Raw genomic sequence first — 12,467 nt, 5'->3', positions numbered from 1 at the left:
CTGGCCAAGTGCCATCATCGGCCGGCCTGTAGGTCTAGATCTCCTTGCTCGTGTCAAGCGTTTATTCGTGCGACGTTTCCGGTCGGCCATGCGAGATGACTTTGCATTCTTTCGCAAAAGATATCCGATACAGAGTACTCAGGACAGTATCAGCCGGGAAAGGCATGCGTCAATGTTTGCAGTTACAAGTACCCCCTTGCGGCGGCGGGAATGCGGCCAACCCGCTTTTAGCAGGTTTGGTACTTGATGCTCTCGTCAGTTACGTGGGCTGTCACAAGGCATAGGCAAGGCGTCCTTTTGGTTGTTGGACGCGAGGATGTGGGTATTGATGTCTACGTACTGTGTCCCTGTGATGGTTGGTTAGCCTGATCATGTATACTTGTTAAAGACCGGACAGAATGTTGACGGGAAACGACGAAACGACGAGACTCGGCATGGATCAAGTCAGCAGAGAATATTGACTGTTTCTTTGCAACGGACATGCAGTGCTGATCCAGCGTGGCTCGATTGCCAGTGACGCACGCGGATAAGCAGATCTTGATTCTGAAGTCTCACCCCGTCCTGGTAGTCGAGCATACTTGATTCCGTCCGGGACATGATCATTTGGAGTAGCGATGGAATGCTTGCGGGCACTGTTCAGGTCAGCTTGGCAAGGATCTGATGATAATCATGAGGTTACTTTCAACCTGCTGGACAGGCCCAACCGCATGCGACTCTTCTCTCCAAGGTATTAAAGGTATTAAAAAGCCACAAGTCACACCCGCAGATTATGACGGGAAAGCCGCATCGTTAGCCCTGTTCAGTGATCACCTTACCTCCCACCGACATGAAGTTCCAAACCAGCATCCTCGCCGCCACCCTGCTGGCCGGCAGTGCCCTGTCTGCCCCTAACGGCCGGTCCCTGGAGCGTATCCGCGCCCGGGCTCTAGCCAGGCAGTCCCACCCCATGGACGGCCCCGGAGCGAGCCCTGCTGAAGCAGACCCCAACGCAGAGCACCGAACCGCCGACTCCAAAGTCACCTACAGCAAGAACTGGTCCGGCGCCGCGCTCGAGCAGCCACCCCCCTCGGCAACCTACACCGCCGTGTCCGCGACCATCACTGTGCCCGAAGCGACGGCCGTCGCCGGCGTGACAAGCGCACAAGCCAGCTCCGCCTGGGTGGGCATTGACGGCGACACGTACGCGAACGCGATCCTGCAAGCCGGCGTGGACTTCTACGTCGACCCCAACGGGGCACACACCTACGACGCGTGGTTCGAGTGGTTCCCGGACAGCGCGCACGGGTTCGACATGGCCGTCAACCGCGGAGACGTCGTCGTCGTCAAGGTGGAGAGCACCTCGCCCAGCGAGGGCGTCGCCATCATCGAGAACCAAACGAGTGGGCAGACGGTGTCGACGACGCTGAAGGCGCCGTCGCCGACTGCCACCCTGGCCGGCCAGAATGCGGAGTGGATCGTCGAGGACTTCCAGTCGGGGGCGACGATGGTGCCGCTGGCTGATTTTGGACGTGTGGAGTTTACCGGCTGCGAGGCGAAGGCTGGAGGAAAGTCGTATGGGCTTACCAATGCGACGATCATTGATATCCAGCAGGATGGGAAGGTCAAGACGCACACGACTATTGTGAGTGATAGCGAACTTGTTGTCGAGTATGTCCGGTAGCCAGTCCCGGCTCGTATCGGCGGTATGGAGTATGGAGTTTATTGCAGGACGATTCTGGGGAGTTTGGCGCATGTATCTTGTCTTTGTTGCCATCATCCAGTACACTATATCAATCAATTAGTATCCCTGTACCTGGACCAAAGTGCAAGCAAAGTCCTAGTCCCTGTATACCTTGTGAAGAAGCTACTTTATATCACGAAGGCTGCTGGGTGAAGAATGGTGATGAGTGGAAATGACAGCTAGTAAGAGTTGGCATATTGATTAGAGGGATCAGTTGTCACTGGCTATTAATGAACCGCTTGTCTTATACCCAATTATCAGCCTGGGCAGGATACAGCCATTTAGAACACGACCTCGCTTCGACAACTACCAACCACAACAGCCGAGCAGCGAAAGCCAAATCCACCCTGTAAAGATTGAGAAAGCCCAAATACCTACCATAGTCCATCCTGTCCAAGCCTACAAAACATATCGAAAGCGAAGATTCTACCACCGTCAGCAACTGCGCCGCCACTCGCATGCAACACAGCACAACACAACACACATACTTCGAAATCCGTCAGATCCGCCAGAATCTGCTCATCTGCGTCTCCCTCCGCCGGAGCCACGCCCTCAGCATCTCGGCGCTTATTCCGTCTGCTCAACAACACCCGCAAGGCCACCGTGCACGCCATCTGACCCAACGCACACGCCAAAATGAGCTTGCATCCGGTCTCGTAGACGGGTGCCTCTCTAGCCAAGAAGGCATGAGGGCCGACGATGTTCCCCACGCAGTATGCGATGAACACGAGAGCCGTTGCGGTGACTCGCTTGGTGTAGCCGCCGGTGTTGCTCGACGGCATTTGGAGACAGAGGACGAGGGATGTGACGTATGATGCGATCTGCTTGGTTAGTATGCACCCAAAAAAAGGGGTTGTTGACTTACGATGTAGTAGCCGAAGAGGACTCCGTAGCGATTCGTTCGGGGCAGCTGCCAAAGTAGACAGACGCCTATCAGGGTGGGGAAGAGGTAGATGATCATGATGATTGTGCGGATATTCTTGAATCGCGAGGAGAGGTAGGTGCCGGAAAGAATGAAGAAGACCTGGAAGGCTCCTTGTGGGATGCCGAGGGCTGTTGCAAGGAGAGGACTGGAGACCAGGCCTTTGATGATGAGTTTGCCGAACTGTAGGGCGTGAGTAGAGATCTCGCTATGCAGCAGGGAGACGTACATTAGCCACACCTCCGTTAGCCGTCTCGTTGAGCAAGACAAAAAGGAAGACGAGCCAGACTTGGGGATCAAGGAAAGCCTCTCGGATTTGGTACCACTTTATTGAGCGGTTGAGAATACCCTGGAAGGATTAGCGAGCATTCTGTACATTGGCACTGAGGGAAGTGGCACACCGTCTGGTTCTGTTTCCCTCTTCCAATAAGTAAGATCTTCTCTTCGATCGTAAATCGCTTCGCGGAGAGAATGCTGTTTGGAAGGTAAAGCAGCAGAATGCCTCCCCAGAGCACCGTCACCCCGCCGCAGATGAGAAATACTGCTCGCCAGACAGGAAATCCATTTAGCTGGCCAATAGCAAAGCTTATCAGGCCACCAAGCTTGAGATTGTCAGATATGTTATGAAAGATCCAGGAATATCAGCGCACCATTGATCCAATGCCATTGCAGCAGTAGAAACATCCAGCGCGGAAGGGCTGCTCCTGCCGCAGATACCACATGGCAACAATCATCATGAAGCAGGGGGTAATCGGGGCTAAGATGTTAGCTATTGCCGGCCAGCGTGGTAATCATAATACCTTCGAAGCAACCGAGGAGAAAGCGGCAGATCGCCATGCCAGTGAAATTGTTGCAGCCGGCCGTTATCATCAGAATGGCTCCCCAGGCAATACTAGCGAGTGTCAGTGCGCCAAATAGAGAGTTTACATACATAAAAAAAGCCTACACAAAGTATGAGATAACCGTTCCGATGGGAAGTCGCTGAGCAATCAAATTCGCAGGATACTCCCAGAAGAGATAGCCTGTATCGTCAGCCTGAGGGTCATTGCGGAGGGTGAGGAGAATACCAAAGTAAAAAATACTGGCGAGCCAGCTATACTCATCACTGTTGATGTGGGCATCTTTAAAAAGATCAAAGACTGCACTGTAGCCGAGAGCCTATACCATTCAGTAAGTAGTCTGTTCGGATGGTGCATGGAAAACTCACCTGCTTATCGATATATTGCAAAACGTATGTACCACAGAGAAGAGGCAGAAGGATCAAATCAACTCGCCTTCTAATCCTCCGAGATTTGGCGGGGTCATCGAGCATTTCCTGAAGCTGGGAGTGTGAAATGCCATGCTCTCGCAGGAAAAGTTCAGCCTCGTCCAGCGAAGAAATGTGACCATTCTCAATGTCATCTTCCTTGCCGGGGACGGTTGCGAGGATGGCGTCGGTCTTGCCGTCGTCAGGTTTCTTCTTCTCGCGCTGCATTTCGATGAAGTAAGGATCTGATATACTCTGACACGCGTCCTGAGTCTTGATGGCTGTCCACTGTGTCTGCCATTGTACTTATATCAAGTAACCCCGCTTCGGAGTACACGGGTTGACTGCATGATAACACCAGCGTCTACTCCGAAAGCTCCAGGAGTCCCCTGTCAGAAGGATGCAGTGGGAATTCTATCAGGTTCAGCATTTTGATACTCCAAATGGAGACCTAGTCGGGCATAGGCCGCTTGAAACCGCTATAGCAGCAATTACCAATGAGCATGATGAAAAAGACTTGCTCGTTGACGAAGACGGACGTTGTCCGCAACCTTATCTATGGCATCAAAGTCTTGAAAGGACGGAATGATGACCCCACTGATCTGCCTCGTATCATGACCTCTGTTGGAGACGTTATTAATGCTGTCAAAGATAAGCCGTGTGGGGTAGTTCCACAGTGGAGGCATATTCCGGCGAGGAGTCGAGCATCATGGGCCTCACTATCAGCGTCAAAGCGGGGAAGTGGAGAGGGACGGGGCAACAGGGATATTGTAACAGTCCCTGTGATGAGTTGCTAAGAGGTGATATGATATTCAAGTGATTATCTATCTGCGTCTGAATTCTGAAGGTGGACTGCCGACAACATGTTTCGCTCTCATAGAATCATACTTCTGGCTGCCTTTCCTATCATCCTGCTTTTCATCCTACAGCAGGGATATGTACCATTCTCCATGCAGAGCCGAGTTCTAGCATGGCTCCCGAACGCTGTACTTGATAAGCTCATTGCTCGACCAACTGTCCAACTTCGCCAAGGTATTGTCGTAGGAACCAGATTGTCTGACTCTTTGCGACATCCGGTCGATGCGTTCCGAGGAATCCCTTATGCTCTACCTCCGACTGGAGACAAGAGATTCCGCAGAGCCGTAGCAGTGGGCTCTTCAAACGATGCCATTGACGCGAGTCGGTTCGGGCCACGGTAAGCGATCTATCATATCGAATCCAGTACGGATGCTGAACAAGCAGATGCCCTGGCAAACAACTACTGAAGGTTCCTGGTAATGCCACCACTTCGGAGGATTGCCTGACGGTGAATGTGTTTCGTCCTCATGGCGCAAAAGGCAAACTACCCGTTGCGGTGTACGTGCATGGTGGAGCATATAACCGTGGCACAGGTGAGGAATCTGCAAACAAACATGGGCATGTCTGACTGGAACAGCTTCAATGCACAATACTGCATCTATGATGGGATGGTCTGAGAAACCGTTCGTTGCAGTAAGCTTCAACTATCGGTGAGTCGTCGCGAAATGGTCGATCAACGGGCTCAGCTGAGGGAATCATTGTAGCATCGGCGCGTTGGGATTTCTTCCTTCGACCGTGTCAGCGCAGGAGGGAATTCTCAATCTCGGACTACATGACCAAATCCTTGCCTTCCAATGGGTTCGGGAAAATATCGAAGCGTTTGGAGGGGACCCCTCGCAAGTCACGCTCATCGGCCTGTCCGCAGGAGCACACTCGGTATGGCGCCCAAGGAGATATAATCAAAGACCAGCACTGATATCAATCGTACGTAGATCGCACACCATATCATGAACTACGACCTCGGCACCTCTCTCTTCCACCGAGCCGTTCTCGAATCTGGCGCAGCCACCTCCCGCGCCGTGCATGCATACAACGCCCAAATCCACGAAACCCAATTCCAAGAATTCATTACAGAAGCCGGCTGCGCCGATAGGCCACAATCAGAGATAATAAATTGCCTGCGTCGCCAGCCGCCCTCAACCATCATCAACGCCTCTTGCACCGTCTTCGACCGATACAACCCCTCCGTCCGCTGGGCTTTCCAACCCGTCATCGACGGCGAGCTGATCAAGACCCGCCCAATCGACGCCTGGCACTCCGGGAAATGGAACAAAATGCCTATCCTGACTGGCTTCAACACAAACGAAGGAACATACTACGTCCCGTCCGCAATGTCGCAGTCTTCCGAATTCACAAGCTTCTTCCGCACCTTGCTCCCTGCCTACTCGGACAAAGATATCAGGACCATCGACGAGCTCTACCCAGACCCCGCGGTGGACCCGTCCTCCCCATATCGCGAAACTAGAAGCATACCTGTCGGACCGCAGTATAAGCGCGTCGAAGCCGCGTACGGTCATTACGCATATGTCTGTCCGGTGAGGCAGACCGCGACTCTCGCCTCGGCGGGACAAGAGGAGCCCGTGTTTCTGTATCGCTGGGTGCTGAATAAGACGGTTCAGGGGGGCGCGAACCATGGTGATCAGATGGAGTATGAGACGTATAATCCGGAGGTGCGAGGAATCTCGAGCAGTCAGGATGAGATCGCGGGGACGTTTCATGCCTACATCACTTCGTTTATTGTGGCTGGGGATCCGAATGCGGTGGGGGGAAAGTATAACAATCGCCCAGTGTGGGAGCCTTACAATGCCTCACTGACATCTGGACGCAGGATTATGGTCTTTGGAGAAGGGAATGATGAGCGTGCTGGGGGGAGTGGTACCGGTGTTGCGGCGCAGTATGTGGAGGACAGATGGAGTCGAAGAGAGTGTGACTTTTGGTGGACCAAGGCCGGTATATCGGACTTGAAATAAAGGTGAGCGGAGGAGAGCGACAGCCAGAAACATGGCAAATAAGAAGGGACTGCAACACCAGGCACTGTGCTCTCCTAAATATCAAGCCTGGTGACCATTACAGGTTGAACGGCCACAGTGGTGGGTCTCAGACAGCTCTCTAAACCATATTCAAATCTAGAGACTACCGTTTACAACTGTCACTTGTCGCTTATTGAATGGGACTTTAGAGGCGTCTTCTAGAATACTGGGAGGAATGTAGGGATCATTGTATACCTTCAATCTAGATGCGGTACTTTTCAAACTAGCAACGCGGGTTCTGTATACCCCAATGTAGTCCGTAAGGTAGTAACGTAGTAGCGAAATCACCATCACCCTGACAGAGTCACCACTTTGACTAGGTAGGCCGCATACACTTGTAATCTACCACATGTTGCGATTTTGGAGTATATCTGATTTGTACTAGGTTCCAGACGGTCGGATAAGCCCAGAATCCATGCAGCGAGACATGGGGCGGAATATCTGCCGTTGTTGGGGCGTGATGCAGGCACACGTCGCACCAAGGTTGCCCATTGTATGTAGAGACCTGTAGTATGAAATCGACTCATGAGTAGTCCTGAGTCTCCTCTTCTAACCATCCTATAAGTCCTATCGACACCCACCTGAGCGAGTCCCAGGCAAACTGGACAATGAAGCGTTTCCGGGGCGATGACAAGGCACACACATACTACGAAGTCCGCGCAGATGAGGACACGTCCAATGCCTCAGTCACGCATCCCAATACTCGTCAGCAAATGGCACGGTGTGCCATATGCAGGGGACAACTTGAGTGACAAGGCCCATGAACTCAAAATGCGTTGGCGTGTAGCCAAAATCGCCGAGGTACTGCCCACATGTTCGCTGCCAACTCATCGGGTCGCCACGTCGGAGGATGGTCCAGCTGCTATTTTCCTGGCTATCGATATGGGAAAAGGGGTGTGATTTTGGGCCCCTAATAAATGAAAAATAAGCCCAATCGGAGGAGGAGGATTTGTTGGAAGAGTCAGTGTTTATGGAGGTTTTGGCAAGTTCGGGATATGACATGCATGAAGAATTAGCGTGCATCCCGAAGTACAGGCAGCACAAAATGGACGATCGACAGAAATAATCACGGTTAATTTGCATGAAACCAACCAACAGTTGGCTTATTGGGATAAAAATATCCCTAATTCTACTCTATATAGTAGTTCCGTTGGTTTTCCTGCCAGGTAAATGACACCGTTTCGGATATTAATAGGATGGTCCTCCCATCCCGGACCAATGAGGCTGCTGTGTCATGATTAGCCTGTTGGAACGAGAGTACACAGCCTGGATGATGAGTCCACGATGGCGGTGAGACCAATGCGAGTAATGAGTCTTGTGTAGCCCAGAGAGTAAGAAAGAGTGAGCAGCAAACATCTGATGGAGGGTGATTCGGGTCGATCCAACATGAAGGAATATGGCTATTTTTGAGCTACAGGCGATACAGCTTCCCACACCATACCTTTGTGAATGAACGGGTTGGTTATTTAAATGAGTCTCAGCCAGCCAGACCAACTCCTCTCGCTTGTACTTTAGGACAGTGAAGTGACTGAAGACTAAGAATATTCACGGTCCAGAGTGATCGTCTCCCACCGCCCTCTCAACAAGTAAACACACCGGACGTAGAGAATGTCTCTTCTTTCATCCACTATGTCCTCTTTAACCAGCACTATAGCAATGGAGGAAGAACAGCGGATCACTGCAGAGGAGAAGATTCGCCATATTCTCAAGGTGTATGCCTTGGGACAGCCTCTCTTTCCTCGCGAGGTTCTTCAAGACCTCAGTCGTCAGATCGATCAGGGGCGTGATGAAGTGTACATTGCAGATCTGGATGGCGTTGCTCAGAAGCACAGCCTCAAGGTCCCAACCTGGTGTGCAGATTGGGCGTAAGATCGTCTCATCGTCTTAAGGTGAGGTATTACTGACCGGCGTTCAGGAACTCGTACCGCATCTCCTACTGTAGCATCCAAGCTATGACCACCGTCAACCCTTTCGTGCCGGACGAGATCCTTCGTGATCAACCTCCCGTTGCGATCTGCTACACCAGGAACGACAAGAAGCCCGAGAATCCGCTGCATGAAGTGCGCATGGCATTCGACAACCAGCGCGAAGTGTGGCAGACTAGCGAGGCCTGCGACGCTCTTCAGAAGCAACTGACCACTCTGAGCCTCTCCCGTCCGATCACCAAGATTGTCTGCTTTGGCCTGGGCACCTTGGGCCGCTTGAACACCCGCAGTGCTGCACGGTCCCACACCCAGCACGCCGCCGTCGGAACCATGGTGCAAGCGCTGAAGGCAAGACAAGACAACGGAACCGAGGAAATCAGATGTTTTGCGCAGGATCCTGCATACGACGAGGTCGACATCGCACTACTTAGAAGCATCGACATCACCCCGCTGGACGATCCAAAGGGATTTCTTGCAGTCGACGAATCCACTCTCGTCTTTTGCGTCAGCCCCAACGTGCCGGTGAAGCAGATCATTGCCGATGTTCAGTGGCCCGCGGCGATGATTTGGAATACCGTCAGACCTTCCGAGCCAGACGTCGCAAAGTGGGAGCAGCGTGTGAGGAATGGTCAGGTAACCTGGGTCTGGTATGTAAAACCGCACTTCTGCCGAACGCACGAACACTGACAGCTCTAGCCCCTACACCACCGATCCGGATTCCTCACGCGTCCGCAAGATGGTCAGCCATTACGTACAGGCTCCCGTTGTTGACATGGACGATTGTCTTGGCGACTTGACCCTCTATATGAGATGAAAGTAGTGCTGGAGACATCATGAGCTGGAACTGGATATTGGGCTGAGAAATCTATGTACCAGAGCTACAGCCTCTACTCAAAGAAGCTGTATGGCCTTAGGGATAAGATACTCAGCCAGACTGAGTGACACTAGGCATACTAAGTTCTAGGCTTGTAATTGAATTTAAGCAAGGAAATCCTCGCTATTCTACCTATCCCAGGCCCGTTCAATGATACTATTACTATATGTCTAGCTGTCTTTGGATGCAGTCTCGTCTTACATTAGAAATCGGGGATTTTCTGGTCGGAGTATGCCAAGGTCTTGCTGGCCAGATGAAACTGAAAGCTCCATCACACCAGCCCAGCTCACATGTAGCTATGAGCGTCTGTTTCACTTCAATGGCCCACCTCCTATGTGTTCCATCATTATTGTGGGCTATGGAACATATCATACATATCATCATATGTCACTTCGCGGTTAATCACCGGGTTGCTATCAAGGTTGTGGTTCAACTGGCGCGCTGATATCTACGGTGTAAGACAAATTCCCCTATCATCTTCCCTATTACTAGCACATGGACATGGACGCAAATACATAAGTGCTTGCGGGCCGTAATGCAAATCCTGTCTCTCTTAAGTTACTCCGTGGTGCAGCGATTCCAGCCTTGTGGCGAAATACTTCCAGGTATGGTTGGATACAAACCATGAGGTTTCGGATCATCACATCCGCCAATGAAGATATTTGCATATTATCAATCAAAGAAATTTGACCCCATAGAAAACATGCTTGTGCGAGCAAATCTGTGAGCACTTGCAGGTGTAGTGCACCATCTAACTGTGTCCCTGGACGATCCTACTTACAGCACCCGATCCAAAATGAAGGTGACTTAAATGGCGTGAACTCCCCCCATGAACAGATAAGCATACTACCTTAGTGTCCAGGTATCCCCAGGAGAGTAAGCAGCTATGGACATGTCACGGAGAATGCTTGTGATTCAGCAGCTTTACTGCCCAAGTGATGGAACGGCAGAGGTAGAGTAAGTAATAACACTCCTCCTTTCTCCCGGCGCGATAAAGCTAACAATTCTCGTCATAAAGTATTGTTGCGGTCCACGGCTGAAACGGCCATGCCGTCGAGACGTGGACAGCTCGACCAGAGAACATATGCTGGCTAAGTCACCCAGACTTCTTGCCAAAGTATGTTTCGAAGGCACGGGTCCTGTCCTGGGGCTATAACGCGAACGTGTCGTCCATCACGGGCCCAACAAGGGCAAACGGAATTTTGGGACATGCTCAGACTCTTGTATCTAACCTAATAGCTGATCGAGAGGTGGGTTCCTTGTTCTTTCGGCTACGGTCGTTTGCTTGACTTTTTCGACTCATGGTACACCGTCGCTAGTTGGGGGAGGCAACTTCGAGACCCATAATTTTCATATGCCACTCCCTTGGAGAAGTTATAGTCAAGAGAGTACGCTGAACTAGTCCTACCCCGAATGACTGTCCTCCGCTTACGGCTAACAAACCGAGTTGCAGGCCCTATCTTACTCCGCCAGCCGAAAGAGCCCCAGGTCCGCTCACATTCAATCGATCTATACCAGCACCTACTGGATTCTCTTTTTCGAAACACCATACCACGGGTCAAGAAAAGCTCGACTGCTTGCAAATTTGCAAAAAAAATTGCTCAGCTTGCAATACCAAAGAAAGCCGCAAACTTTGCGACCCGTCTTGTAAAAGCGCTTGAGGAGCAATCCGAAATCCTTCAGAATATTTCCGACCAGTTTGCACCTGTCATGGCCGAGTTTCGCATCTATTTCTTTTGGGAAGAGGAGGAGACGGATCTCAAGTATACCAAGGATCTGATCGTGGAGGAAGCGAGTGCCGCGCCGATACTTGAAAATACCGAAAGATGCGGCATTGCTGCAGATCACAGGGGAATGTGCAAGTTCAATCATCCCAGCCTGCAAGGCTTCCGAACTGCGATTTCCGCCATCCGTCGCTATTCTCGGGAGGCACCCGAAGCCATTCGTGCCAGACACGAAAGGGCGTTGACCGTACTTCACGAAAGCCAAGTGTATCAGGCCACGGATCTTCTGAGAAGCATCCGGCCCGGAGATACGCACTTCGATTTCAGGAGACCCATTGATCTCCCTCGTTCACGAGGGGCACACAATCTTCTCCTTACAGATACGGGGGACCAATCGACTCTAGGCCCGTGTGAGCGTAGTAGTGAAATAGAAGAATATTAGCGGCGCACCCTCCCCCAAAGTCTGGCTTTTTTTTTTTTTTTTTTGGAACGTCTCTGCACATCTACGTAGCATATGTCGACTTTGCGATCTCACTTGGTACGTGGCTTGTATTATCTCTACGTTGGGAAAGAACTGGACCTGTTGGCTGCTTGACAAGTGCGAGATCATCCAGAATTTCGTCTTTGTCTCCAATGCTCCATATTGCATCACATGCAAGATGATGGAAATACCAGTCCACAGCGCAGAGTAGAGGGAATCTAGAACATCAGCGGCTCAAGTACTCTTCGCATGACCCGAAACCACCAAGTTGCCCGGCCAAACGAAGTAGCTAGGTGGTCAGGTGTCAGGGGATGAGACAATCAGAGTGCTTCAACTGGTGCGAAACACGTCCGACGGGACGGAATAGGGTGGGCCGGTGCATCACTAGTATGACGCCCTTAGATATAATAAAGGAAGGTAAGGAGAGGGGGGGCTAAGTCATGTACCAAAGAAGCGAATTGACTGTTCTCCTCCCGGCTATCTACAGTAGAGGAAAAACAAAAGATCATTTCAGGCATCACCATCTCTTGTACTTGTTCCATCCCAGGGCAAATATCTTGGAAGCAATTCGCTTCCAGTAGTAATGAATATCATTGAAAAAAAGGCCTTGACCGGTAGAGATTCTGTCGAGATGCCTACAAAAATATGACTTCCCAACATATACTATACAGCGTCGTAATCAACAAT

At 51.3% G+C, this 12,467-nt stretch overlaps 4 protein-coding genes across 4 annotated transcripts; 3 read left to right on the top strand and 1 right to left on the bottom strand.

Moving 5' to 3' along the window:
- Window positions 1-509: 509 nt before the first annotated feature.
- AFUA_7G01200 (A4/G1 family peptidase) lies at window positions 510-1,660 on the top strand (the record flags this gene model as incomplete). Its single annotated transcript, XM_741719.2, has 1 exon — window positions 510-1,660. The coding sequence occupies exon 1, from the start codon at window positions 827-829 to the stop codon at window positions 1,658-1,660; it is 834 nt and encodes a 277-aa protein (XP_746812.1). The 5' UTR covers window positions 510-826.
- Window positions 1,661-1,929: 269 nt separating this feature from the next.
- On the bottom strand, window positions 1,930-4,116 carry AFUA_7G01190 (putative MFS transporter; the record flags this gene model as incomplete). Its single annotated transcript, XM_741720.3, has 10 exons — window positions 1,930-2,146; window positions 2,209-2,541; window positions 2,586-2,825; window positions 2,872-2,991; window positions 3,044-3,244; window positions 3,293-3,399; window positions 3,443-3,534; window positions 3,589-3,664; window positions 3,710-3,800; window positions 3,850-4,116. The coding sequence occupies 10 exons, from the start codon at window positions 4,114-4,116 to the stop codon at window positions 2,120-2,122; spliced, it is 1,554 nt and encodes a 517-aa protein (XP_746813.2). The 3' UTR covers window positions 1,930-2,119.
- Window positions 4,117-4,751: 635 nt separating this feature from the next.
- AFUA_7G01180 (putative extracellular lipase) lies at window positions 4,752-6,930 on the top strand (the record flags this gene model as incomplete). Its single annotated transcript, XM_741721.2, has 5 exons — window positions 4,752-5,083; window positions 5,131-5,279; window positions 5,324-5,396; window positions 5,451-5,622; window positions 5,679-6,930. The coding sequence occupies 5 exons, from the start codon at window positions 4,752-4,754 to the stop codon at window positions 6,714-6,716; spliced, it is 1,764 nt and encodes a 587-aa protein (XP_746814.1). The 3' UTR covers window positions 6,717-6,930.
- A 1,443-nt stretch (window positions 6,931-8,373) lies between these two features.
- On the top strand, window positions 8,374-9,695 carry AFUA_7G01170 (SRR1 family protein). The gene is made up of 3 exons (XM_741722.2): window positions 8,374-8,641; window positions 8,692-9,348; window positions 9,392-9,695. The coding sequence occupies exons 1-3, from the start codon at window positions 8,385-8,387 to the stop codon at window positions 9,513-9,515; spliced, it is 1,038 nt and encodes a 345-aa protein (XP_746815.2). The 5' UTR covers window positions 8,374-8,384; the 3' UTR covers window positions 9,516-9,695.
- The last annotated feature ends 2,772 nt before the right edge of the window (window positions 9,696-12,467 follow it).

This window comes from Aspergillus fumigatus, chromosome 7, assembly GCF_000002655.1.
Source record: "Aspergillus fumigatus Af293 chromosome 7, whole genome shotgun sequence".
Taxonomy (NCBI): domain Eukaryota; kingdom Fungi; phylum Ascomycota; class Eurotiomycetes; order Eurotiales; family Aspergillaceae; genus Aspergillus; species Aspergillus fumigatus.
This window is presented reverse-complemented; position numbering and strand designations above follow the sequence as displayed.